The 27,429-nt window shown below is 46.2% G+C and overlaps 1 protein-coding gene across 1 annotated transcript in view; it reads right to left on the bottom strand.

Annotated features, from left to right (window-relative positions):
• LOC123757283 (uncharacterized) overlaps positions 1-27,429 on the bottom strand; it is a 255,142-nt gene that overhangs the window by 136,163 nt on the left and 91,550 nt on the right. Inside the window, 1 exon segment of the mRNA XM_069323847.1 lies at positions 13,009-13,110. Coding sequence (XP_069179948.1) covers positions 13,009-13,110 — 102 coding nt within the window.

Raw genomic sequence — 27,429 nt, 5'->3', positions numbered from 1 at the left:
GACGTTTAGGAAGAGAAGAGGTATACACAGTGTTGTGCAACATGGGGAGGCTGCCAGCTCTGATAAAGCTGCTGCCAAGAAATTTGTGCCAGAGTTCCAGGAATTTGTTGCTAAAGAGGAGATCTTGCCCCAACAAGTTTTTAATTGTGACGAGACTGCGCTGTGACGTCATCAGGGGCTGGTCGCCCGTGTGTGAAGCTCCCAGACACGGTCGCGCAGGCCATTCAAGCACCGCGTGTTGCCACAAATATATTTTCAAATATTTTTTCTATGCATTTCCAATGCGGTTTTATTTGTTTCTTTTATCGTATATGATGCATATTTGTGACCTTTACAATATGTATACAGCAGAATGTTCATAATGTTCCATGAAACTGTGATACATGTGTCGGTAATGTGTTCACAATAAATGTTTATTGTCACAATATTACGTGGTAAAAATTCACTAATATTACAATATGTACAGTTTCACATACTATTTACACAGTAACACACTGTATTACACGCTCAGTACTTTGGAGGTGCATAATAGTCAACGAAGTAGTCCATGGTACACAGCACGACTTTGCTCTCATTGCACCAGCTACAGATAGATTTTCGCTTCCTGTTTCATCGTTCTGTGTGCGTGCAAAAAACCCACTCGCGTGCACCCTTGGCTTTAGTACTTGTGGGTGGTATGTAGCCAAGCTTGTAAAGCATAAGGTAGTATTGAGACGATTATAGGAAAAGCTCAAATTGTAAGGTAGTCTTGAAAAGATCGCTTTGTAAGATCCCACACAGGAAGAGATTCAGCTAGCCTCAAAGAGTGTCCATCAGTCAGGAAGAGATTCAGCTAGCCTCAAAGAGTGTCCATCAGTCAGGAAAAGATTCAGGTACTGTAACCCCACGATTATCCGGGATTCGAACATCCGAAAAACGCCCTTATACGGCCAAAATCGTGAACGGATAAAGTTATCACAATATCCGGCCAAAATAGCCACAGGGACCGGATTAAAGCAGGTTTTCTGCAGAAATTACACTATCCGGTCAGTCCCCCGGATAATCATGCCTTTGTCCGTATATGAAAACATGAGGCGGGCCATACGGTATTAATCCCGTCTGCCCGAGACTCGAGGCGCATGGTGTAGGTGGGGGTGGGTGGGTGGGTGGTTGGAGGGTGGGTGGTGTTGGGAGGGTGGGAGGGGTGCGTCAGGAGGGACTACCTGGGTACAGGAATTACCATTAATTTTAGAACAATTAATCATAGCCAAAAACAAATAAAATAACTACTAGTAATTATGTAATAACAAATAAATAAGTTTCCTAAAAGCATTGTGCACAGGCTGAAGTTTCCTTAAAAAATATTGTGAATTTTTTTCCTCCTGGCGGCCTACGTAACGCTATGGCTGCCCCAAGTGGACCTGTCCAACACTGGTCAACCCATGTGCGTCCGTCCCTCGTGTTATACACAGTGCTGCGCCATTAGTGAAATATTTTTTTAAATAACTTTTTTATTTTCATAGTAACTTTGAACATTTTTGGCCAAGACTATGTCTGGTAGCAGCATCAATCGTTCTGGAGGTGTTAAGAGGAAGAAAGTTGTCCTAACAATTAAAGACAAGTCACTGTTATACACCTCAACCAGTGCGGCCTCACAGTGTTGCGCCATTAGTGAAATATTTTTTTAAATAACTTTCTTAATTTTCATAGTAATTTTGAACATTTTTGGCCAAGAATATGTCTGGTAGCAGCATCAATCGTTCTGGAAGTGTTAAGAGGAAGAAGATTGTCCTAGCAATTAAAGACAAGTTACGTGTTGTTCAAACAGTGAGGCGTCACAGGCAGCCAAGCGCCTTCAACAAGTGAGGCCCCACAGGCAAGCCAAGCTCCTTCAACAAGTGAGGCATTATAGGCAAACCAAGCGCTTTCAACAAGTGACGCGCCACAGGCAAGCCGAAGCGCTTTCAACAAGTGAGGCGCAAGCAAGCGCCTTTAACAAGTGAGGCGTCACAGGCAAGCCAAGCGCCTTCAACAAGTGAGGGCATGCAAGCGCTTCAACAAGTGAGGTGCAAGCAAGCACCTTCAACAAGTGAGGCCTCACAGGCAACCCAAATGCCCTCAACCAGTGAGGCTTCAGCAGCTGGCAGTCAAAACTAACTTAGCTTAATGAACTGTACAGTAATTTTAAGTGTTAATTTTAGTGTTGTGTTAGTATAGGTTACGTAAATTGTTAAGAATTTTTAACTTCAAGATGTGTGGCATCAATCAAGAAGACGAACACCAACAAGGTAAGTTGAGGTTTCTAGTTGAATATTTAATAATTGTATGTGGCAAGGCAATTCAAATTATGTTGTTTGTAGTATAAAAATAGTTGGAAATGGTCACTTTTGGACTCGTAGGTGAAAAAGTACCATTATCCGAAAAATGTGATAATCCGGCTGGGGGTCCTTCCCATATAGTCCGGATGATCGAGTGGAGACAGTATTCTTGAAAATATCAATGAACATCACCACCATGGAAGCCGCTAACAATGTTCATCTATGCTACTTGTATCAGATGCATCATCACTGAACGCAGAAAACGATTCATCTATGTATCATCTATATACATTTGAGATGGCAACGTTGGGGCTCAGAGCTACACCTGGATACGCTCGCTGTATCATCCTCATAGGTGCTGTATCACTGGCATCCGACCGTTGTGTTAAGCCCTTATTGCGCCTAGCTTCACCAATGTTATGACCCTTATGTTCTTCAAACAATAGGGTCTGAATTGCACTGACTGAGCACAGTCTTTCAACACCGTGTGGGACAGGTGTTTGAGAGCCAGAGGCACATGTGCCACAAATGGTTGCTCACGCAGTACTAACCCAGCCAGCAGCCCTTGTCTTTCATATTCGTTATAGCAAAAGGTTCGTTCAGTGTTTGTTGGGTAGGCTGCTCCATTATGACAATCTTTCTTTGTTTCAAATGTGTTCCATTTGTTTTGTATTTGTCACTTACGTCTCAATAATGGAGTAGCCTACCCGACAAACACTGAACGAACCTTTATGACATTTGTCCATTTTTCAAATTGTTTCAACAGTTCTTTTATTTTTCATTTTTTTTTTTTTTTTTAAGAAACATGGAGCAGTCGACCTGTAGACCACCGAACGAACCTTTTTGACATTTGTACTGGTTTTCAAAGTTCTTCATTTTTTTTATTATTTACGTTTTTTGTATGTAAGAAACATGGAGCAGCCTACCAGCCGACCACCGAACAAACCTTTTGCTATAAGACAATTGAAAAATAAATATTGAACACATTTGAAGAAAGGAAAATGTCATAATGGTTTATTCAGTGTATGTAAGGTAGGCTTCTCCATTATTGAGACGCAAATGACAAATAAAAAACAAATGGAACACATTTGAAACAAAGATTGTTATAATGGAGCAGCCTACCTGCCGAACACCGAACGAACTTTTTTGACATTTGTTGTATATCAGACATTTCATTTCTTTTTTCCTACAAAAACGTCAATGCTTTGCAACATCTCAGCAGTCACCCTTTTATATCCCAGCATCATTAGCATCTTTAAACAAGAACAACATAATTTATGTGCGTCGTCGGAGGCGTCTAAGAATGTGCAAGAAGCAGCGCGACCCCACCATGTGGTGTTGACGTTACTTAAACCAGCGTTCGTCATACGGGACGATTTGACGCCGATCGGGCCGTTCGTTACTCAAAATATTCGTCTTTTGGGGCAATCGTTATGCGAGGTACCACTGTATATATTCTCTCACTAAATGATCATATTAAAGTCTCATGAAAGATATTATCAACACAGTAAATTCATCAATTACTCCGGGTGCCTGCACACACCAATAATAATAATAGATACCGTGAGTGCTCTATGTAGCCCCACTCTGCACACTTGTGCCTTACTATGACATAGACCTAGGTGAGACTTGCTTACTACATGAAAGATACTCAGTCCACATATATATAGCTGACTAAAGGGGAATTGGGAGGGAAACTAGAATCACCTACTTCCACCTATCCTCCGGTGAGAGTTGAGTTGTAGCTCCTGCTCCAGGCTCTTGCCTCGTGTAGGGAACGCCCCCACACACACCCTGTCGTGTCCTCCAGGAACCCAATCAACGTCCCAAAATAAACACGTCGTCTCCGCGTTCTGTCCTCCGCGGGTTCGTGCTCCTCCTCCACGTCTTGTAGGGTTGGAGTTGGTCTCCCGGCCGTCAACTTCTCCTCCCATCTACGGCTGCCAACCTACGTTTCGGCTGCAGTCGTACGGATTCCCAATTAGTATCTTCTTTCACTGCTTCCCATGGGATTGGCCCAGCCGCTACGTCGTCAATGTGAAGCTATCAGACGTCCCAGACGATACTGCCTAGACTTCACCTGCTCAGCACCCGACCCTGGAGCACTTGATGCTCAATACCTCGTCAATTCCCTCTTCGGTCCACACATGGAATGAAGGGAGACCTCTCAGCATACTGGCAGACTACGGGTGACGCGTAAGATCCACAGGTTCGGGGTTCAACTGTCAAACTGACAGGAACAATCTTCACACATCCGTCCACCTTGACGTGTCGTGTCAGACTGATTCCCTCACGGAGGATTGGCCCAGCCACTACGTCATCACTGTGAAGCTATCAGCCGTCGCATACGTCGCTGCCTAGACTCCACTCTTGCACAACACCTGTCCATGGAGCACTTGATGCTCAATATTCTGTCAATTCCCTCTTCGGTCCAACACATGAACGAAGGAAGACCCCACAGGTGCTGGCAGACCACGGGTGATGCGTAAATCCCCCGGAGACGGGGTAAACTGTCCAACTGACAGGACCCCCCAGCGCACGTCCGACCTCCTTGACGTGCTGTCTTAGACTGGTGGTGCCACCGCAGCGCGATGACTGGACCCCCCTTCCTTCGTGACGTCATACTTGCCAAGAGAGGTTTTCATTGGCTCCCTGTGCCACGTCGCTGTCGGTGACCAATCTGGCGCCACTGACGTCACACAGTTTTGGCGGCAAAACGGAGGGGCCAGTGCCATATTGGCTTCCTAAAGGGCCTATACCACAGGCTAAAATACTCTTCTTTTACAAATTTCTCGGCAAGGCGAGAACACTACACTCTTCCACATATATCAAACTGATGCCTGCGACGTAGAGAACGCTCGGGTAAAGTGGACATGACTCTTACAGCAGGCGTGGGAGAAATATAAGGGGGGGGAACACCGTCACAATATATATATATATATATATATATATATACAGTGGTACCTCGGAATGCGATTGTCCCTGTATGCGAGGTTTTCGGAAGGCGAGGTGTATTTACTCCAAAAATTTGTCTCGGAAGGCGATGGTTACTTTGGGAGGCGAGTTTGAACGCGAGTTTGTTGATACGCGTACAGCCGACCTAGCGCGTGGTCGTTCGGCGATCGTCGCCCCTCTGCCCCGCTGCCCCTCAGTTCACCATTGTCTCGCGCTCAGTGACTACCCCCACATCAATTCTTGTCGTGGATTTTCAGTGTTTTGTTGGATTTTTGGTGATTTGTCTATACAATTTGTTATTATATATCTCACCATGAGTCCCAAGAAAGCCAGTGGTAAGGATAAAGGCCAGAAAGCTCATGTGAGGATGACAATAGAGGAGAAACAAGAGATCATTCGGAAGCATGAGAACGGTACACGTGTTGTTGATCTTTGTAGGCAGTACAAGAAAGCCACATCAACAATATGCACTATACTTAAGAAGAAAAATAAGATTATGAGTGCTAATGTGGCAAAAGGAGTAAGAACATTAACGACACAAAGACCACAAATACTTGAAGAAGTGGAAAAGTTGTTATTAATTTGGATACACGACAAGGAGTTGAGGGGTGATAGTGTTTCGGAGGCCATTATTTGTGAGAAAGCCAGGGTGTTGCACGAAGACCTTCTAAAGAAGACCCCTGCAACGAGTGATGCAGATAAGAAAGAGTTTAAGGCAAGCAGGGGCTGGTTTGAAAAATTTAGAAAGAGAAGTGGTATCCATAGTGTTACAAGGCATGGGGAGGCAGCCAGCTCAGACAAACCAGCCGCTGGACGATTTATTGACGAATTTAAAGAGTTTGCAGAGACTGGGGGATACCTACCGCAACAAGTGTTTAATTGTGACGAAACAGGACTGTTTTGGAAAAGAATGCCTAAGAGGACATACATTACCAAGGAGGAAAAATCCTTGCCTGGACACAAGCCTATGAAAGATAGGTTTACGCTTGTGCTGTGTTCAAATGCGAGTGGCGATTTGAAAATTAAACCCTTGCTAGTGTATCATTCTGAAAATCCAAGGGTTTTCAAACAGTATAATGTGCAGAAAACCCGTTTGTCTGTGATGTGGAAGTCTAATAAAAAAGCATGGGTCACTAGGCTTATTTTTTCGGAGTGGGTGAATGAAGTGCTGTGCCCTGCCATAGAAAAATATCTGCAGGAGAAACAATTGCCACTCAAAGCCGTGCTTCTCCTTGACAATGCTCCTGCTCATCCTCCAGGCTAGGAAGATGATTTGATGCCTCAATACAATAAATTCCTCACAGTTAAATTCCTTCCTCCTAACACCACTCCTCTAATTCAGCCTATGGACCAGAAAATCATAGCGAATTTTAAGAAACTGTATGAAAGGGCACTTTTCCGGAAATGTTTTGAAGTGACTGAAGCCACAAACCTCACCCTCAAAGAGTTCTGGAGAGAGCATTTTAACATTTGTAGTGCTTTAAAACTCGTTGACAAAGCCTGGCAAGAAGTGACTCAAAGAACCCTGATCTCTGGCTGGAGAAAATTGTGGCCTGAAGGTGTGAGAGAACTAGACTTTGAGGGGTTTGAGCCTATAAATGATGCGCCTATTGTTGAGGAAATTGTTAGTCTAGGCCAGCAATTGGGCTTGGAATTGGATGGTGATGATGTGGAGGAGTTGGTGGAAGAACACAACGAAGAACTGACCACCGAAGAACTCCTAGCCCTTCAACAGGAACAGCAAGCCAACACAGCAGCAAATGATTCTGCAGTGGAGGAGGAGGTGGCAGCAGCACCAACAGCACCAGCGAATGTCCCTTCTGCAGTAATTAAGAAGGTGTGTCAGATGTGGGAAGAGATTCAAACAACTATTGAACATACTCACCCAGACAAAGCTGTAGTAGGCCGTTGTCTTAATCTTTTCAATGACAATGTGATGCCTTACTACAGAGAGAGCTTGCGAAGAAGGGAAAAGCAAGCTTCCATGGACAAATTTGTGGTGAGGAAATCGAGCAGTGAGCCTCAACCAGGACCTAGTGGCACTCAGGTTAAACGTCCCAGGGAGAGCACACCAGAAAGGTCCTCACTGCCTGATGTGATTATGGAAGGGGACTCCCCTTCCAAACAGTAACTCCTCTCCTCCTCCCCCCTCCTCACCATCTTCCATACGCCTACAGCACTCGACAGTAAGGTAAGTAATAACTGGAACATAGTTTTGTAGGTTTATTTAGATGAATTAGGTAAATTAGGTATAAAAATTTAGTTTGATGTGGGGTTTTTGGGGTAGTCAGGAACGGATTAATTCATTTCCCTTTATTTCTTATGGGGAAATTAACTTCGGAATGCGAGTTTTCGGAAGGCGAGGCGTCTCCAGGAACGGATTAAACTCTTATTCTGAGGTATGCCTGTATGTATGTATGTATATATATATATATATATATATATATATATATATATATATATATATATATATATATATATATATATATATATATATATATATATATGTCGTACCAAGTAGCCAGAACGCACTTCTCAGCCTACTATGCAAGGCCCGATTTGCCTAATAAGCCAAGTTTTCATGAATTAATTGTTTTTCGACTACCTAACCTACCTAACCTAACCTAACCTAGCTTTTTCGGCTACCTAACCTAACCTGACCCATAAAGATAGGTTAGGTTAGGTTAGGTAGGGTTGGTTAGGTTCGGTCATATATCTACGTTAATTTTAACTCCAATAAAAAAAAATTGACCTCATACATAATGAAATGGGTAGCTTTATCATTTCATAAGAAAAAAATTTGAGAAAATATATTAATTCAGGAAAACTTGGCTTATTAGGCAAATCGGGCCCTGAATTGTAGGCTGAGAAGTGCGTTCTGGCTACTAGGTACGACATATATATATATATATATATATATATATATATATATATATATATATATATATATATATATATATATATATATATATATATATATATATATATACAATCTTTGGACAACACCCACCAGTGGGACTCGAACCCAGAAAGCACAACTACCTTCCAGTAGCTGGCATAACTAGTATGCTTTAACCCACTACGCCATCAGACCTTACAAAAGAAGTAGATAGTTCGAGATATATATATCTCAAACATCTCTACCTCCCGAAGGCACCAGATGAGTGAGGGGTCAGTCTGCAATTTTCGTCAAGCCACTGTCAATGTGAGAGAACTCGTGTCCAGCTTATAAGCCTATACTTGCATAAACCACAAGTGAAGATAAACAATCTTTGGACAACACCCACCAGTGGGACTCGAACCCAGAAAGCACAACTACCTTCCAGTAGCTGGCATAACTAGTATGCTTTAACCCGCTTATAAGCTGGACACGAGTTCTCTCACATTGACAGTGGCTTGACGAAAATTGCAGACTGACCCCTCACTCATCTGGTGCCTTCGGGAGGTAGAGATGTTTGAGATATATATATCTCGAACTATCTACTTCTTTTGTAAGGTCTGATGGCGTAGTGGGTTAAAGCATATTAGTTATGCCAGCTACTGGAAGGTAGTTGTGCTTTCTGGGTTCGAGTCCCACTGGTGGGTGTTGTCCAAAGATTGTTTATCTTCACTTGTGGTTTATGCAAGTATAGGCTTATAAGCTGGACACGAGTTCTCTCACATTGACAGTGGCTTGACGAAAATTGCAGACTGACCCCTCACTCATCTGGTGCCTTCGGGAGGTAGAGATGTTTGAGATATATATCTCGAACTATCTACTTCTTTTGTAAGGTCTGATGGCGTAGTGGGTTAAAGCATACTAGTTATGCCAGCTACTGGAAGGTAGTTGTGCTTTCTGGGTTCGAGTCCCACTGGTGGGTGTTGTCCAAAGATTGTTTATCTTCACTTGTGGTTTATGCAAGTATAGGCTTATAAGCTGGACACGAGTTCTCTCACATTGACAGTGGCTTGACGAAAATTGCAGACTGACCCCTCACTCATCTGGTGCCTTCGGGAGGTAGAGATGTTTGAGATATATATATCTCGAACTATCTACTTCTTTTGTAAGGTCTGATGGCGTAGTGGGTTAAAGCATACTAGTTATGCCAGCTACTGGAAGGTAGTTGTGCTTTCTGGGTTCGAGTCCCACTGGTGGGTGTTGTCCAAAGATTGTTTATCTTCACTTGTGGTTTATGCAAGTATAGGCTTATAAGCTGGACACGAGTTCTCTCACATTGACAGTGGCTTGACGAAAATTGCAGACTGACCCCTCACTCATCTGGTGCCTTCGGGAGGTAGAGATGTTTGAGATATATATATCTCGAACTATCTACTTCTTTTGTAAGGTCTGATGGCGTAGTGGGTTAAAGCATACTAGTTATGCCAGCTACTGGAAGGTAGTTGTGCTTTCTGGGTTCGAGTCCCACTGGTGGGTGTTGTCCAAAGATTGTTTATCTTCACTTGTGGTTTATGCAAGTATAGGCTTATATATATATATATATATATATAGTGGTACCTCGGAATGCGAGTGTCCCTATATGCGAGTTTTGCGGAAGACGAGCAGGATTTCCTCGGAAAATATGTCTCGGAAGGCGAGGGTTACCTCGGAACGCGAGTTTGTTGACACGTGTACAGGCCGACTGGCGCGTGGTGGCATGGCGATCGCGCCTCAGTTTACCAGTGTCTCGTGTCCAGTGACTATCCCACCTGAATTCTTCACAAGGATTTACAGTTTTTTATCGTTTTTTTTGGCCATTTGAGCATAAAAGTTGTCATTATATATCTTGCCATGGGTCTCAAGAAAGCCATTGGTAAGGTTCAACCTAAGAAAATAGCTGTGAGTAGAGGCAGTAGAGGATGTCCCTTCTTGATTAAGAAAATGTGTGAAGTATGGGAAGAACTGCAAAGTTTTGTTGAAAAAACTCACCCAGATAAAGCTGTAGCAGGCCATTGCATTGACCTTTTAAATGATAATGTGATGTCTTACTACAGACAAGTGTTAAAATGTAGGGAAAAACAAGTGTCATTAGACAAATTCTTAGTAAAACAAGCAAGTCCTAGTGGTATGCAGGCAAAATGTGCCAGAGTGTGCATACCAGTGAAGTCCTCACTGCCTGATGTGATAATGGAAGGGGACTCCCCTTCCAAACAGTAACTCCTCTCTTCCTCCCACCTCCTCACTATCTTCCATACGCCTACAGCATTCAACAGCAAGGTAAGTAATAACTTGAACATAGTTTTGTAGGTTTATTTAGATGAATTAGGTATAAAAATTTAGTTTGATGTGGGGTTTTTGGGGTAGTCAGGAACAGATTAATTCATTTCCCTTTATTTCTTATGGGGAAATTAGCTTCGGAATGCGAGTTTTCGGAATACGAGGCGTCTCCAGGAACCAATTAAACTCTTAAACTGAGGTATGCCAGTATATATATATATATTGTCCTGGGGACCATTCAGGCTTGTTCACATTTGTGTTCCTCACGTGTGCCCCAAAGAATGAGGTGATTTGGTAAAATGCTATGCCCAAGATTACTATCCGAGTGCCGGCGGTGGGGTGGTTCAAATAGCCTCGGCTCTCACCTCATTATGTCCGGTCGTGATGGTCAAGTGGATTAAGGCGTCTTGTACATACCAGTTGCGTTGCTCCTGGGAGTATGGGTTCGAGTCACTTCTGGGGTGTGAGTTTTCAGTTGCATATTGTCCTGGGGACCATTCAGGCTTGTTCGCATATATATATATATATATATATATATATATATATATATATATATATATATATATATATATATATATATATATATATATATATGTCATACCTAGTAGCCAGAACGCACTTCTCAGTCTACTATACACTATGCAAGGCCCGATTTGCCTAATAAGCCAAGTTTTCATGAACTAATGTTTTTTCGACTACCTAACCTACCTAACCTAACCTAACCTACCTTTTTTCGGCTACCTAACCTAACCTAACCTATAAAGATAGGTTAGGTTAGGTAGGGTTGGTTAGGTTCAGTCATATATCTACGTTAATTTTAACTCCAATAAAAAAAAATTGACCTCATACATAATGAAATGGGTAACTTTATCATTTCATAAGAAAAATATTTGGGAAAATATATTAATTCAGGAAAACTTGGCTTATTAGGCAAATCGGGCCTTGCATAGTAGGCTGAGAAGTGCGTTCTGGCTACTAGGTACGACATATATATATATATATATATATATGTCGTACCTAGTAGCCAGAATGCACTTCTCAGCCTACTATGCAAGGCCCAATTTGCCTAATAAGCCAAGTTTTCATGAATTATTTGTTTTTTGACTACCTAACCTAACCTAACCTAACTTTTTCAGCTACCTAACCTAACCTAACCTATAAAGATAGGTTAGGTTAGGTTAGGTAGGGTTGGTTAGGTTCGGTCATATATCTACGTTAATTTCAACTCCAATAAAAAAAAATTGACCTCATACATAATGAAATGGATAGCTTTATCATTTCATAAGAAAAAAATTAGAGAAAATATATTAATTCAGGAAAACTTGGCTTATTAGGCAAATCGGGCCTTGCATAGTAGGCCGAGAAGTGCATTCTGGCTACTAGGTACGACATATATATATATATATATATATATATATATATATATATATATATATATATATATATATATATATATATATATATATATATATATATATTATATACACACCATGTGCAATTTAAGGGTTAATCTGTTCTGCTCATATTCTAAACAATCTACAAAATAACTATAATATAAAATAAACTCAATGGACATACTGTACTTATCTTTACAAACTCTTTGCTTCTCTTAAATAGACCACCCTGGTTATAACACTCCTGACAAACTCTATCTTACCTATTATGAACCGTATCCCCACCCAATCTCAACCCAACCCACCCCTGCCCTCGTGCATTCATGATCCACCAACCCCCATTCTCATAAACCCCCTTTTCCACCCCTCTCGGCGGTTGATCGGACAGGACACTGGACGCATGATCCTGTGGTCCCAGGCGCCGGCAAGAAACAATGGGCAGAGTTTCTTTCACTCTGATGCCCCAGTTACCTAGCAGTAAATAGGTACCTGGGAGTTAGTCAGCTGTCACGGGCTGCTTCCTGGGGGGTGGAGGCCTGGTCGAGGACCAAGCCGCGGGAACACTAAAGCCCCGAAATCGTCTCAAGATAACCTCCCACTCCAACTACCACCCAATGCTGATCAACACACACATAATTATGCTCGTCGGGATTAAACTTCAATTCATTAGTCTTGCTTCTTAACCTAAGTTTTAAGTAGGATATCTTAAATGTGTTGTAAAATATTTTATTCTCTGCAGGGAGGTATTCAATTTTCTACAGCACATACATGATTCTGTTTAAAGTTTCAAACTTAACATGGTGGGAATGTAAGGCATCTTATTGCAAACGCATCCAAGACTGAGTAGCTATGCAAAATAACTGTTGATTTTTTTAGTGTTATTAAGTAGTAATAACTGGGGAGTTCATTTATCACAGTTTCAATTAGTAAACTCCATAGGAATAGTTGCTCTACAATTATTATTATAAATTTAAAGTGTTTGTAATCTATTATATCATTGTTTACAAATCCTGAGATCACCAGATGCAGTATTAAATCTTTATACTTTAGGTTTTGGCTCAGGGGTAACAACTAAGGTCATAAAATGCTGTTAACAATCATGTTATACTAAACATGACCAGCATATGATAGAACAAGTCATTACAGAAATCAATAACTTGAAACATACCAGTAGAAGTCGGTGAATTGTACGTGTGGATACAGCCAACATCCTCAGATAAATGCTATTATTCTTCTCCTCAGTATTAGATTTTCTTTCCATTACAGACACCTGAAAAGAAAACAAATCATCAGCACACAGTTGAAATGAGGTACTGTACATATCATGAATGTGTAATTCAAGTATTTACTAATGGGCTCCTTATAATTATTTCCATCTTTCAGCATACAATAATATTGCAAAATTAAAGATAAGCATTTAGCACTAGAAGTATTAGTTGGAAAATATTTAGTTTATACAGTATCCACCCGACTTAACCTATATGGGGTTAAACCCTGCTCGTTAAAACTGGGACTCCACTAAATCCGGAGTGCTAGAATGTTGGCAACTTTTTAGTCATATCTGGGAGAACAACAGACCGGTTCGTGGTGGACAAGATGGATGGATGGATGGATGGCTAGAAGGCTGCCTGGCCGAAGGCTGGCGAGTGGGCAGGCAGGTGAGCTTTCGGGCAGGAAGGAAAGCTGGTGGGTGAGCTGACAGGCAGGAAGGCAGGCAGGTGGGCGGGCAGGCAGGCGGGCGGGCAGGCAGGCAGGCAGGCAGGCAGGCAGGCAGGCAGGCAGGCTGGCTGGCAGGCTGGCTGCCAGGCAGGCAGGCTGGCTGGCAGGCAGGCTGGCTGGCTGGCTGGCTGGCTGGCTAGCAGGCAGGCAGGCAGGCAGACTGGCAGGCAGACTGACTGGCAGGCTGGCTGGCAGGCTGGCTGGCAGGCTGGCAGGCAGCCAAATGGAAGGCAACGAAAGTGGTAAGCCTGATGCCCCACAACAAAACCAAGCCAGTCCCTGAACCCCTGATGAATCAGAATGTGCCAATACGTGTCCTGAAGGTCCAGGAACACCATTCAAGTGCCCAGCTCCAAAAGAAGATGGACCTGGGAAAGAGTAGTCATCCAAAAGGAGGGGTAAAAGACCCCGGGGGTTCAGATGGGACAAGTACAGAATGAACCGCAGGTCTGCGCAGTACCGTTTCAGAATTGGGAAAAGGCATGAAACTCACCTGAGGGACGAGGACATTTCGACCACACCCAAGCAAACCCACTCCAAGATGATCTGACAGAGCGCAGGGGAAGAGGCCTGCCCCACCAGCTCCGAACCCCCCAAAGAAGGAGGGGCCACCCAATGCCACCACAGGCCGCAAGAAACGACCCAAAACACCCACAAATTGTGGGACCACGTGTGAGTAAACAGAGTGAGTTTCCTCCCCCCCCTTCCCTCCCCACATCGCCTCATCAATGGCAGGACCTGTGTAAGGGACGACGTCCGAAGAATGAGAGATCACCACGCTGACCAGATGTCTTAGGCTCTAAAGGCTGCGCCAACTTCGAAACTGGCACCACTGGTCTACCATGACGGGAGGAGCCCCGAACCTAGGCACGACCCTTCTGGAAAGAGCCCCCATGGGTCCCGCAAAGAACTAACAAATCCAACATGGGATTGACAACTAGAAGAAACTGCCCGCAGATACTGCACCACCGCAGACTCTGCAAACAGCAAAGGACAAAAAGCTATAGAGATCCTAAGAGCCAGGGCCCAAGCGGATTCCAAGAATTGAGCGAGCACTGCCTGATGGCACGTGAGACAAGAAGCAAAGAACAAAGACTGCCTCCGCACAGGATCGGCGCAAACAGCTTCAACAGAGCAGCCGACACCTGTACCACCGAGACCAGCGCACCAGAACCAGGATCGTCACCCAGCACACCCACATCCTCCTCAAGCCAGTCTGAAGACAACTCAAGAAGGGAAAAGAAATGCAGGACCGAAGCCAAAGGGCCATGGGTACGCAAGTCTTCAGCTACTAGGGGTCGCCAAAAGGGAGGGAACCTGCACGTGAAGCTGCACCAGGCCAACATCCCGAGAAAGGGCAGGGGTGAACAAACACACATTGAGGCGTTCAATTTCACCACCCAGGTAAACCTGAACAACTGCGAGAGCCTCTTGCCACTCAAGCATGTGGGACCGACAGAACTTATGCCACACCCCCAACGAAAAGAGAGGACAGTCTGTCAACCAGGATGACTCTGGAACCTCGTAACAAACCCACTAATAAAAGGACGAACCAAACTTGAAAGAAGCAGGAACCATTATCGAGGAGTAATCTAGGTCACAAAGCAAGGAAGTTGCAGGGGCCTCCCACACCTCATGAGGTGGGATGCGGGAGACCAAAAACCTCCAGAAGGAAGGGACCGAAGAGCCCAAGGGAACCTGGAACCGAACCAGGGGAGCTGATGCCATATCAAACTCGTACAGGGAGGAAGGACAAAAAAAAAACCGCCCCCCTATAACAACAAGCCCCGCTTAGAGGGTACCAACATCATAGAAGGATCAAATGGGGCTCAAGTCCCTCCCCCGCCTCAGGAACCTCCACACCAGGAACCGGGGCCGAGCCGTCCTCCAAATCCTCCACCTCAAAAGAAAAGCAGAGTTCACCGGAAAAGCTGGAAAGGAGGGGAGAAGAACCCAGAAGCACTGGTTGGAGGAACTGGCACGAATGCCTCCGCCGCCACACCGGATGGGGAATTCTCTGAAACTGCTTGAGTCTCACCACCAACTAAACCCTGCCCCGATTCCGAAACCATCAGACGCTTCGGAGCCAGGTGCAGGGGAGGAAGGAACAGGACAAACAACAGCAAGGGAAGGACAAGGTGGGCGGACGAAATCAAAGTCAAGGCGACTAACATCCCCAAGTCCGGGTCCCTATAACCAAAACAGGGCAGCCACAGAGCATCCAGGTGAGCAACCAACCTAGCGCACTGCAGCAACCTAAAATGTGCATGCAACGCCGAAGATGCATGCACCTAAATATCAAGATCAGTGGATTTTTTAATTGGAGTACATGCAAGGAACACCACTCACAAGATTCCAGGTCGAAAATGTCACTAACCCAACAGGCAGCATAACGGAAACAGAACTGGTGATTGTCACCCTAAGACAAGGGGACAGAGCAATCTTCAAACTCACACAAAGTGAGTTGGGACCCTGGGGACACATTCATCGGACCCCTGAGCCCCAATGGGGGTTTCCAGGACCCGTAGATGCTCTACAAAGGAAAGCCCAGGCAAGGTACTACTAACCAGCACCCCAAACTACCGAGCGAATTACTAAGGGCTGAACCCCTGTGACATGTAAACTCACGGGGACCTAGTGGAGGACCACCAAAATAATATACAGTGTGTATGTATGTGTGTATGTATATATGTATATATGTTGTTAAATATGACCAAAAAAGTAAGATTAATATTTCTAACACGAATTTTCTCAATATTTCTTATGTTTCTTTTTACTGTCGATGGTAATTGAAAAATCAATTCTCAAAAATTCATTTTTATTTCTAGTCTGATGCGACGCTTAAACGCGTTTCGTAATAACTTATTACATTTTCAAAGACTTTAGTTTACACACACAACTGTAACTTGAAAACACTAAACAGAGTTTTACTTAATGCAAACATTGAACAGCTTGTCTTATATACTCGCATTTGGGTGAGGTGATATGTTGCAACAGTTTTGGATGAGGTGAACAAACTTTTGACCAACACAAGACAGAATACGGTGCAATGGGTATAAATGGATAAATGAGAGGGAAGAATGGAAGTAACTGCAAAGGACCTATTGGCCCATACTTCCTCTTGATGCTTCTATATTGGTACGAAGTCTTGAAGTGTGTAGAATATAGTTGTGCATTCATTGGCTGTTGATTGCTAGTGTTGACTTTTTAATGTGTAGTGCCTCGCAGATGTCAAGCCGCCTGCTATCGCTGAATCTATCGATGATTTCTGTGTTTTTGTTAAGACTTCTCTGGTGATGGTTTGGTTGTGGGAAGAGATTATATGTTCCTTAATGGAGCCCTGTTGCTTATGCATTGTTAATCGCCTGGAAAGAGATGTTGTTGTCTTGCCTAACAAAACAAACGTCCGCGCAGACCCTCAAATCCTAATTTCGGGAGCGAGGATTTGAGGGTAGCACAGGTTCCTGGCCGCCCGTTCTTTATGCGCGTGTCTGCTCCTGTGCGTTCTTGTTGCCTTGGGTCGCAGGTTGCAGCCAGTTCTCTCGGCTTCGCGTTGCGGAGTTTGTTGCGGCCAGCTCCCGGGTCAGCCCTTTCTTTTTCTTCTCTTTGGGTATGAAGCTCCAGGAAGCCGTAGGGGCTCCTCACAGAAAACCAGCGTTGAATGTAATGAAATACCATTTTCTGGGTGAGCCCCGGATGCTCCCTGACAACCCTCCCTCCCACCGGTCGGCGTTTTTTTCGCGTTAGTTGAAGCTTAGCTTTCGAATTGACGCTAGACGCTAGGGGACACATTCATCGGACCCCTGAGCCCCAATGGGGGTTTCCAGGACCCGTAGATGCTCTACAAAGGAAAGCCCAGGCAAGGTACTACTAACCAGCACCCCAAACTACCGAGTGAACTACTAAGGGCTGAACCCCTGTGACATGTAAACTCACGGGGACCTAGTGGAGGACCACCAATATAATATACAGTGTGTATGTATGTGTGTATGTATATATGTATATATGTTGTTAAATATCACCAAAAAAGTAAGATTAATAATTCTAACACGAATTTTCTCAATATTTCTTATGTTTCTTTTTACTGTCGATGGTAATTGAAAAATCAATTCTCCAAAATTCATTTTTATTTCTAGTCTGATGCGACGCTTAAACGCGTTTCGTAATAACTTATTACATTTTCAAAGACTTTAGTTTACACACACACAACTGTAACCTGAAAACACTAAACAGAGTTTTACTTAATGCAAACATTGAACAGCTTGTCTTATATACTCGCATTTGGGTGAGGTGATATGTTGCAACAGTTTTGGATGAGGTGAACAAACTTTTGACCAACACAAGACAGAATACGGTGCAATGGGTATAAATGGATAAATGAGAGGGAAGAATGGAAGTAACTGCAAAGGACCTATTGGCCCATACTTCCTCTTGATGCTTCTATATTGGTACGGAGTCTTGAAGTGTGTAGAATATAGTTGTGCATTAATTGGCTGTTGATTGCTAGTGTTGACTTTTTAATGTGTAGTGCCTCGCAGATGTCAAGCCGCCTGCTATCGCTGTATCTATCGATGATTTCTGTGTTTTTGTTAAGACTTCTCTGGTGATGGTTTGGTTGTGGGAAGAGATTATATGTTCCTTAATGGAGCCATGTTGCTTATGCATTGTTAATCGCCTGGAAAGAGATGTTGTCTTGCCTAACAAAACAAACGTCCGCGCAGACCCTCAAATCCTCATTTCGGGAGCAAGGATTTGAGGGTAGCACAGGTTCCTGGCCGCCCGTTCTTTATGCGCGTGTCTGCTCCTGTGCGTTCTTGTTGCCTTGGGTCGCAGGTTGCAGCCTGTTCTCTCGGCTTCGCGTTGCGGAGTTTGTTGCGGCCAGCTCCCGGGTCAGCCCTTTCTTTTTCTTCTCTTTGGGTATGAAGCTCCAGGGAGCCGTAGGGGCTCCTCACAGAAAACCAGCGTTGAATGTAATGAAATACCATTTTCTGGGTGAGCCCCGGATGCTCCCTGGCAACCCTTTCTCCCACCGGTCGGCGTTTTTTTCACGTTGGTTGAAGCTTAGCTTCCGAATTGACGCTAGGCAGCCGGTATGGTGAGGTCCGGGGCTGCCCCCTCCCTCTCTTGGGGCAGGGAGGGCTGCGCAGACGATCGGCACGGCAGTAAAGTGTGATGTTTGCTTGTTTGCTTGTTTCCTTGGGATTGTATGGAGTTTCTACCTCTCTGTTCAGTTTTATGTTTTAGTTTTTTACCATGTGGGGTTTGTTTTGTTATGCCTACCTTTCTGGGTGCCTAACCCCGGCCGATGGCAGATAAGGAAAACATCAACCACAATGGGGTTTTCCAGGGCCATTGCTCTTGCCCAGGGCCATTGAGACATCGCTACACACAGTCAGGTGGCGGCTACTTCCCTCACACATTCAAGGTCAGATGCACTAAAATTTCACCCCAACAATAATGTTTGTGGTGTTATTACCCTATATACAGACATTATATAAAAGTATCTACATGTTTTGTTCACCATAACTGTTCAACTAAGCCAGTTGAATGCCCAAAGAGCATAGTGGCCACCCCTACCAACATGACAAATCATGCAGATGTTGCCACACCCATCACCAAAATGGTTTCTTCCCCACACTCCTTTTGCTGTTATTACACTGTATATACACACTATATATAAGTATCTGCATTCATGTTCACAATAACGAACCACTAAGTTGGTATGCTGAGTGGCAGTGGCAGCCAGTGGCAGCCTGCCACTGGCTGCCACTCCCTCCCTCCCTCACCTCACCTGACTCGCCACCATTCTCCTCCCACCATACTGTTTTTGCTTTTATATACAGACGTTATATATAAGTATCTGCATGTTTTGTTTACCATAGCGAACAACTAAGCTGGTACAGTGAGTCCAGACAGTAAAAGGTGGTTACACAGAGTTGGCAAACAATGCTACCTCCCTCCCCACCAAGATTACTCCTCCCACTACAGCGCTAATTATCACAACAATCCTGCTATTATCAGAATCCTGGTCATTTTTATCACAATCAGGGGTCTTCTGTAATATCATTGCTAAATAATAGCATGAACATGAATATTATGACATTTTTAGGCGATGCTGTGGTCACAAGCTGAACAGCAGTGCTGTGAGCTCATGCTGCGTGCATGAGCCTTGGTGGCTCACTCAATACTGAGGCCCTCACACCCAGGAATTTGACCCACGATTTAAAAATAAAATGGCGTCTGTTTACAAGAGCCCTGATGAAGGTGAGGTGAACCCCATGTATCCGCGGGCTGTTTAAATCTTGCGTAGTACTCCAATACATCATATGATGGGATGCGCAATTTATAGCACGTCACTCAACCCATCATATGATGTGTTGCACAACTTAAAGGTTAAGCTGCTAAGGGGTCCTGAGGAGATTGACACCTCTGTGCGCATGAAAAAATAAAATTCTAAAAAATTATTTCATCTTCTAAAAATGTTAATTTGTGTTCCCTGGGCATGGGAAAAAAATCGTAGGTGACATATTTTGGGCGCAATAGACTGAGGAAGTCTGGTAAAAAGTGGGCGTTGACAGGGCGGTCATTAGAGCCGGTCAGCGTCACCCAAGCTGACAGGTGGGAGTTGCCACAAAGATATTATTACCTAATTATTTAAATGTCTCCGATTGATTTTTTCTTATTTTTTTTTTCAGTAATATTATTCAATAGCGTGTATTGTGATATATTTATATAATAAAAGGGGTGAATCATCGCTATACTCAAAAGTATCGTGTGCATATTAGTGATTCAATTATTATGTTCATAAAACAATAAACAAATAGTTTTGCTGTAATTACACTCTATACACACACATTATATATAAGTATCTGCATGTTTTGTTCACCATAACGAACCACTAAGTTGGAATTGTGAGTCAAAATGAAACGAGGAGTGACCGCCACACTCCAACCAGCCACTCGTTGCCACTCCCTCATTCGCCCACTTTCTCCTCCCACCATCCTGTTTTATATTTTATTCACAATATACAGACGTTATATATAAGTATGTACATGTTTTGTTCAACATAACTGTACAACTAAGCTGATATAGTTTGTTCTGACACTAAGAGTCATTGCTACACACAGTCAACTGGCTGCTGCCTCCCTCACTCATTCAAGGTCACACGTACTAAATTTCTCCCCCTACAATACTGTTTGCAGTGTTATTACACTATATACACATATTATATATAAGTATCTACATGTTGTATGCACCGTAACTGTATACGTACGCTTGTAGAGTGCCCAAAGAGCATAGTGGCCACCCTCTACACAGACAAATCATGCAGACGACGTCACCTCCGTCACCCAAATGGCTCCTCCCAACATAATCCTTTTGCTGTTGTTACACTAATACACACATTATATATAAGTATCTACATTTGTGTTCACCATAGAGAACCACTGAGCTGGTATGGTGAATGCAGACAATAACAGGTGGCCACACAGTCAGTAAACGATGCTATCTCCCTCCGTCCCTCAGCATCACACCTCCGACAGCGCTAATTATCACAACAATCTTGATAATATCACAATCCTGGTCATTTTTATCACAGTCAGAGGTCATCTGTAATATTGTCATCGCTAAATAATAGCAGTTATATATTTATTTTGACACTTTTTGGCGATGCTGTGGTCACAAGCTGAACAGCAATGCTGTTCGCTCATGCTGCGTGCGCCAGCCTTGGTTGCTCCAACAGTACTGTGGCTCTCACACCGGAGAATATTGCCTACAATTTTTTTTTAAAATGGCATCTGTTTACAAGAGCCCTGAGGAAGCTAATGTGAACCCGTGTAGCCGCGGGCCATTTGAATTGTGCCTGGCACCCTATGGTGTATATATTCGCCATGCGCACCGTGGGACATGTTACTCATGGTGTATATATACGCCATGTGCAGTTTAACCCTCAAACCGCTAGTGGCCCAAATGGAATTCACACCCACAGGCGCAACAAAAAAAAAATCAAAAAAATTCTTTTGTCTTATAGAAGTGTTCATTTTTGTTCCCTGATCACGGAAAAATAACAAAAAAACCGTAGGTGGCATATTTTAGCCGCAATAGGGTAGGGAAGTGTGGCAAAAAACCAGCGTTGAATGTAATGAAACGCCATTTTCTGGGTGAGTCCCGGAGGCTCCCCGGAGCTATCCCAGGCTGATATGCTAATGTCAGACTTTGGCATCAGTCATGTGTATGGAGTTCTTAGGCCTACTGGGGACCACGGCCAGAACCGGGCCCCCTCAGAGAGGCAAGGGGAGTAATGGCCTATAGAAGCCCCCGTGTGGTTGGAAGCATTCTATGTCTGCCATCGACCGGAACAGGCACTCAGAAAGGTAAGCGCCTCAAAACAAACCCCTATTCTGGTTAAAATTGCTACCAAAAACCGAACTAGTGGATAGAACTCCCCAACTGATAACAACCAAACTAGTGTGACATCACACACCGCCGTGCCGCTGTCTGCGCACCTCCCCCCTCCCCGAAAGGGGGAGCCCCAGACCCCCCACACCGGCTACCCACACCTCAGTTCTTGAGGCTGGATGTCAAAAACGCGAAAAACCGTTCAACGCTGGTTTTCTGGGGGGAGCCCCGTCGGCTCCCCGGAGCTAACTACCCACAGACAGAAAAAAGAGGGACATACCCGGGAGGCGGTCGTCGCTCATTCCTTAACTCGAAGCCGAGACAACTGGCTGCAACCGCCGACCCAAAGCAACACAGGCCCGACGAGGCCCAGGGACATTCACAAGGTAACCAGCAGCCAGGACCCTGTTCGACCGTGTTACGGACCCGAGCCCAGCGTCGTAGCACGGAGCGGTGACGACAACGCCATCTGTGGGTCAGCTCCCAAAACCCCCTTCAAATGGACGACGCCATCTAGTGAGGCCAGGATATACCAGCCACAGGGGCTGGTTTCCCGTCTTGATCAGCTCGTAACATAGCCGCTGCTGACCTCTGGTGAGGTGATGCTTAGACAGCAACGCCATCTATGGAGTGGATAGGTGGGCGTTTGTGTCTAAGCCTGTAAGTGAGGTGCCCTAGGGTGTCCTTAGTACTGATGACGTGTCTGATTACAGAGTCGACCCGAGACTGCTGGATTGGACGATGGGCAGTCTACCCAAGGCAGCCAAAAGTCTCGCCACGTGTTTGCTGAAGAAGCTGTGAGTTGCCCCCAGACGAACACTGCTGAGAGTGTTAGCCTGCCTGTGACGTGGCAGAGTCGAGGAATCGTCGTACCCGGGGGTTAGCTGGTGGTAGAGACTAGCCACTGTGGTGCTATAGAGAGGAGAGTGATCAGCGGAATCACACGAGGCTCCTGCCTAGGGCTCGCAACCCTAGTATCGGTCGTGGAGTGGCCTACGCAGCGGAGCTGATTGGAACCTGCCAGCTACAGGCTGGATTTGTGGTTGAAGGCCTCCACGACGGTGCACCCAGTGGGACTGTGACTTGGCTGGCCTGTGGCCAGGGTAGATTCGCCTAGAGAATCAAAGGATTCATCGTGAGGCCACGAGAAGAGAACCAGGGCTACTCATCTTGAGCACCGTAGAGCATCCTGTGTCTTCAGAGGAAGACAAGTTATTGTATATAAGTGTAGTTATAACCCCAGCGAGTGATTGTGAGATATTTATTTATGGTGGTGGTTAATATATATATTTAAATTAGTGTATTTGTATCCCTTCCCCTTTAATTTACTTGTGTTACGGAACACACCCCTTGAAAGCCACTACTAACTTGGGGCCGGATACCCAAACTCTAATAATATCAGAGAAGAACCCAGTTACGACTCAATAGGGCCGTAACAGACCGCCAAAATCCCCGCGCCCGAATATCAGACCAAGACATATTCCCAAAGACAGCAGCAAGAGACGCGAACTTACGAACGTCATGGCCACGGGGATAGACCGCAGGCTGGCTGGACTTAATAACCCTGCGGACGACCTGGGAGACCCGAACCCGCGAACAGGGAAGAAGGGAAACCGGATCAACCCACAGCGCGTCCCCGGGCACAGAAGCTGTGGCGCGCAAATAACGGCGAAGCACCGCAACCGGACACAAAACATGATGCACCCCCGGCCTGACCAACCAAGCATCAACCACCCATGGACCCCTCCGGAACGCAGCAGTCTCATTCTTCGCCAGAAAAGAAGGAGACGGCTGCAAACGAACAAAACAATCACCACGACCAAAAGAGCAGAAACCCCTGCGCCGGAGGAGAGCATGAAGCTCCCCTACCCGACCCCCAGAGGCCAAAGCCAACAAGAAAAGTGCCTTGGAAAAACAATCCTGGACCGAAGGGGCCACAACAAAAGGAGGAGACGAAAGGAAAGCGAGCACTCTGTCCAAAGACCAGGACGGCTCAGGCGACGCATGAGCAGGCCGAAGGTGAAACAATGCACGAGACAGCTTGCGAAACGGCGCAGACGTAACATCGATACTGAAAGCAAGCTGAAGCGGCTCCGCCAGCGCCGCACGATACGAAGCGACAGTGTTAGGCATAAGATGACGGTCCTGAAACAACCATGCGAGGAAGGACAAGACCACCCGAACAGACAAGGAACTAACACGACGAAGACGTAAAAAGAAACAGAAGGACCGCCAGGAAACTTCATACTGCCACCGAGAAGAAGCCCTCAGGTGGGACACCAACAAGGAGGCCACCTGATCACCATAGAGATGATGATAGACTCGAGTCAAAAAAACCATACGCGAAGACTCGAGGAGAAGATCGAACCAGCCACGTGATGTACCGGCCCGATCTGCTGAAAGAGGCGGAGCCGCGGGAAAACCCTCAAGTTCGGACACCGAGCAACCAGCGCCTGAAACCAAGGCTGGGCCGGCCACCAAGGGGCCAGAAGGACAACTCTCCACTGGTAAGTCTCTAAGTGAGTCAGGACCTGGAGCAACAGCTGAACCGGGGGAAAGAGGTACAGGAACCCCCACCTCGACCAGTCTAGCCGAAAGGCATCGACCCCGACGGCCTCGCGATCGGGGAAGGGCGCCGCATAAACGGGAAGACGCCGCGACCACGCCGACGCGAAGAGGTCCACCTCGGGGCGCCCGAACGTCTGGCAAAGCCAACGGAAGGACTCGTCGTCGACCGTCCACTCCATGGAGAGGGGAACGAAGCAAGACAGGGCGTCAGCCAAGACGTTGGACACGCCCCGTACGTGAACCGCCAGGCGAGCCAAACCCTGAGAACTCAGCAGACGAGTCACCCGAAGCGACCAACCCCAAAGAGGCAAGGACCGCATCGAACCCCCGCGGTTCAGGCAATGAACCACTGGAGAGCAGTCCGAATGGAGCCGAATCGTCAATCCGTGGGCCACCCGAATCCTTCCCAGAGCAAACCACACTGCCGCGAAATCCCGCACCGTGCTATGAGCTCAACGGAAGGACAGATCCCAACGCCCCTGGCCGGCCTGGTGAGCACTGGTCACAAAATCCCAGCCGAGAGACGACGCATCCGTATACACATCGAGCGAGGGCTCGGGTAGGCGCCAAGGCACTGAACCCCGAAAAACCCGAAGAGGAAGCCGGTGACGCAGCAACCGACGCAAGGCCCCCGGGGGTCGAACTCTGCGATCGCGAGAGAGGCGGAAGGGGGAACCCCGAAGGAACCAGAACAGCCGTCGAAGCCAAACCCGACCCGGCGGGTAGATCACCATCGCGAAGTTCAGGCTCCCGCACAGCCCCTCGAGCAACCGCCGGGTGACCCAAGGGCCCTCCAGAAACAGACGAAGGCGGGACCGCAGCCGCAGGAGAGACTCCGGAGGGAGAGACAAGGAGGCGGTTCGAGAGTCCCAAACGAGACCCAGCCAAGTCCGAACCTGAGAGGGAACCAGATGGGACTTCCTCCAGTTCACCAAGAACCCGAACTCAGCGAGCTGGGAAAGAACCAAATCCCTGGCTAGCAAGCAAGCTGACTGGCTGGGAGCCCAAACCAGCCAGTCGTCGAGGTAGGCCAACACCCGAACACCTAGGAGACGCAAACGAGCCACCACAACCCGTGTAAGGCACGTGAACATGCGAGGTGCCAGGTTCAACCCGAACAGGAGACAACGAAAGCAGTAACTCAGACGCCCCACAAGAAAACCGAGCCAGTCCCTGAACCGTGGATGAATCGGGACATGCCAATAAGCGTCCCGGAGGTCCAGGGACACCATCCAAGCTCCCGGCTCCAGGAGGAGCCGAACCTGAGACAGCGTAGTCATCCGAAAGGAGGGGCAATGAACCCAGGGGTTCAGACGGGACAAGTCCTGAATGAACCGCAGGTCCGCGCAGTCCCGTTTCGGAACCGGAAACAGACGGGAAACCCATCTGAGGGACGACGTCATTTCGGCGACACCCAAGCGTACCCACTCCAAGACGACTCGACAGAGCGCAGGGGATGAAACCTGCCCTGCCAGCTGTTACGGACCCGAGCCCAGCGTCCGAGCAAGGAGCTGTGACGACCACGCCATCTGTGGGTCAGCTCCCGAAACCCCTCGAAATGGACGACGCCATCTAGTGAGGACGAAATATACCGGCCACAGGGGCTGGTTTCCCGTCCTGATCAGCTCATAACACAGCCGCTGCTGACCTCTGGTGAGGTGGCGCTTAGACGGCAACGCCATCTATAGAGTGGATAGGTGGGCGTTTGCGTCTAAGCCTGTAAGTGAGGTGCCCTAGAGTGTAACCAGTACTGATGACGTGTCTGATTACAGAGTCGACCTGGGACTGCTGTAAATGGAAGTTGGATCAGTCTACCCAAGGCAGCCGTAGAACCTCCACGCATTTGCTGGTGAAGCTGTGAGTCACCCCCCGGATGAACACTGTTGTGTTAGCCTGCCTGTGAGGTGGCAGAACCAGGGATTGTCGTACCCGGGGCTGACTGGTGGAGAAGACTAGCCACTGGGGTGTTGTGGTGAGGAGAGTGATCAGCGGAATCACACGAGGCTCCTGCCTAGGGCTCGCAACCCTAGTATCGGTCGTGGAGTGGCCTACGCAGCGTTGCTGATTGGAACCTGCCAGCTACAGGCTGGATTTGTGGTTGACGGCCTCCACGACGGTGCACCCAGTGGGATTGTGATTTGGCTGGCCTGTGGCCGGGGTAGATTCGCTAGGAGAATCCAAGGATTCGTCGAGAGGCCACAAGAAGAGGATCAAGGGCTAAGCATCGTTCAGCACCGTGGAGCATCCAGTGTCTTCGAAGAAGAAGTTATTGTAAATAAGTGTAGTAATAGCAACCCCGCTTGTGACGGTTTATATACTTATTTATTGGTGATGGAATAATTATATATTTAAGTTTAAGTGCAGTTTTATCCCTTCCCCCTTTAATTTACTTGCGTTACGGAGCACACCTCTTGAAAGCCACTACTAGCTTGGGGCCGGATACCCAAACTCTACTAAGATCAGAGAAAGAACCCCGTTGCGACCCAATAGGGCCGAAACATAATTGGCATCCCCAGCGGGATCCGACCCCTTGTCAAGTATGTTTAACAGGGGTGGTGAAGTGGCGCAATCCCTGTAAATAATTCCCCCTGTGTGCAACTATTAGGACGTTATACGTCCTGTGCGGTGCTCGGTGTGATTCAGTGCAATATTGTAGAGCGAAGTGCTCGCTGTGATTCAGTGCAATATTGTGTAGTGCGGTGCCCGGTGTAATTACGTGCAATATTGGCAAGTGCAGTGTTAGGTGCGATAAAGTGCAATATTGACGTAGAACAGTGCTCGGTGCGTTAAGTGCTAACGTGAAAGCGGTGTGTTAAGTCATAGTGATCCATCTCAGTGACAATGGCAGAAAAAGCGACCATTGACGATCTGGACGATGTTCAGGCCTTTCTGAACAGGGAGGACT

The sequence above is a fragment of the Procambarus clarkii genome, chromosome 13 (assembly GCF_040958095.1).
Source record: "Procambarus clarkii isolate CNS0578487 chromosome 13, FALCON_Pclarkii_2.0, whole genome shotgun sequence".
In the NCBI taxonomy this organism is placed as follows: Eukaryota; Metazoa; Arthropoda; class Malacostraca; order Decapoda; family Cambaridae; genus Procambarus; species Procambarus clarkii.
This window is presented reverse-complemented; position numbering and strand designations above follow the sequence as displayed.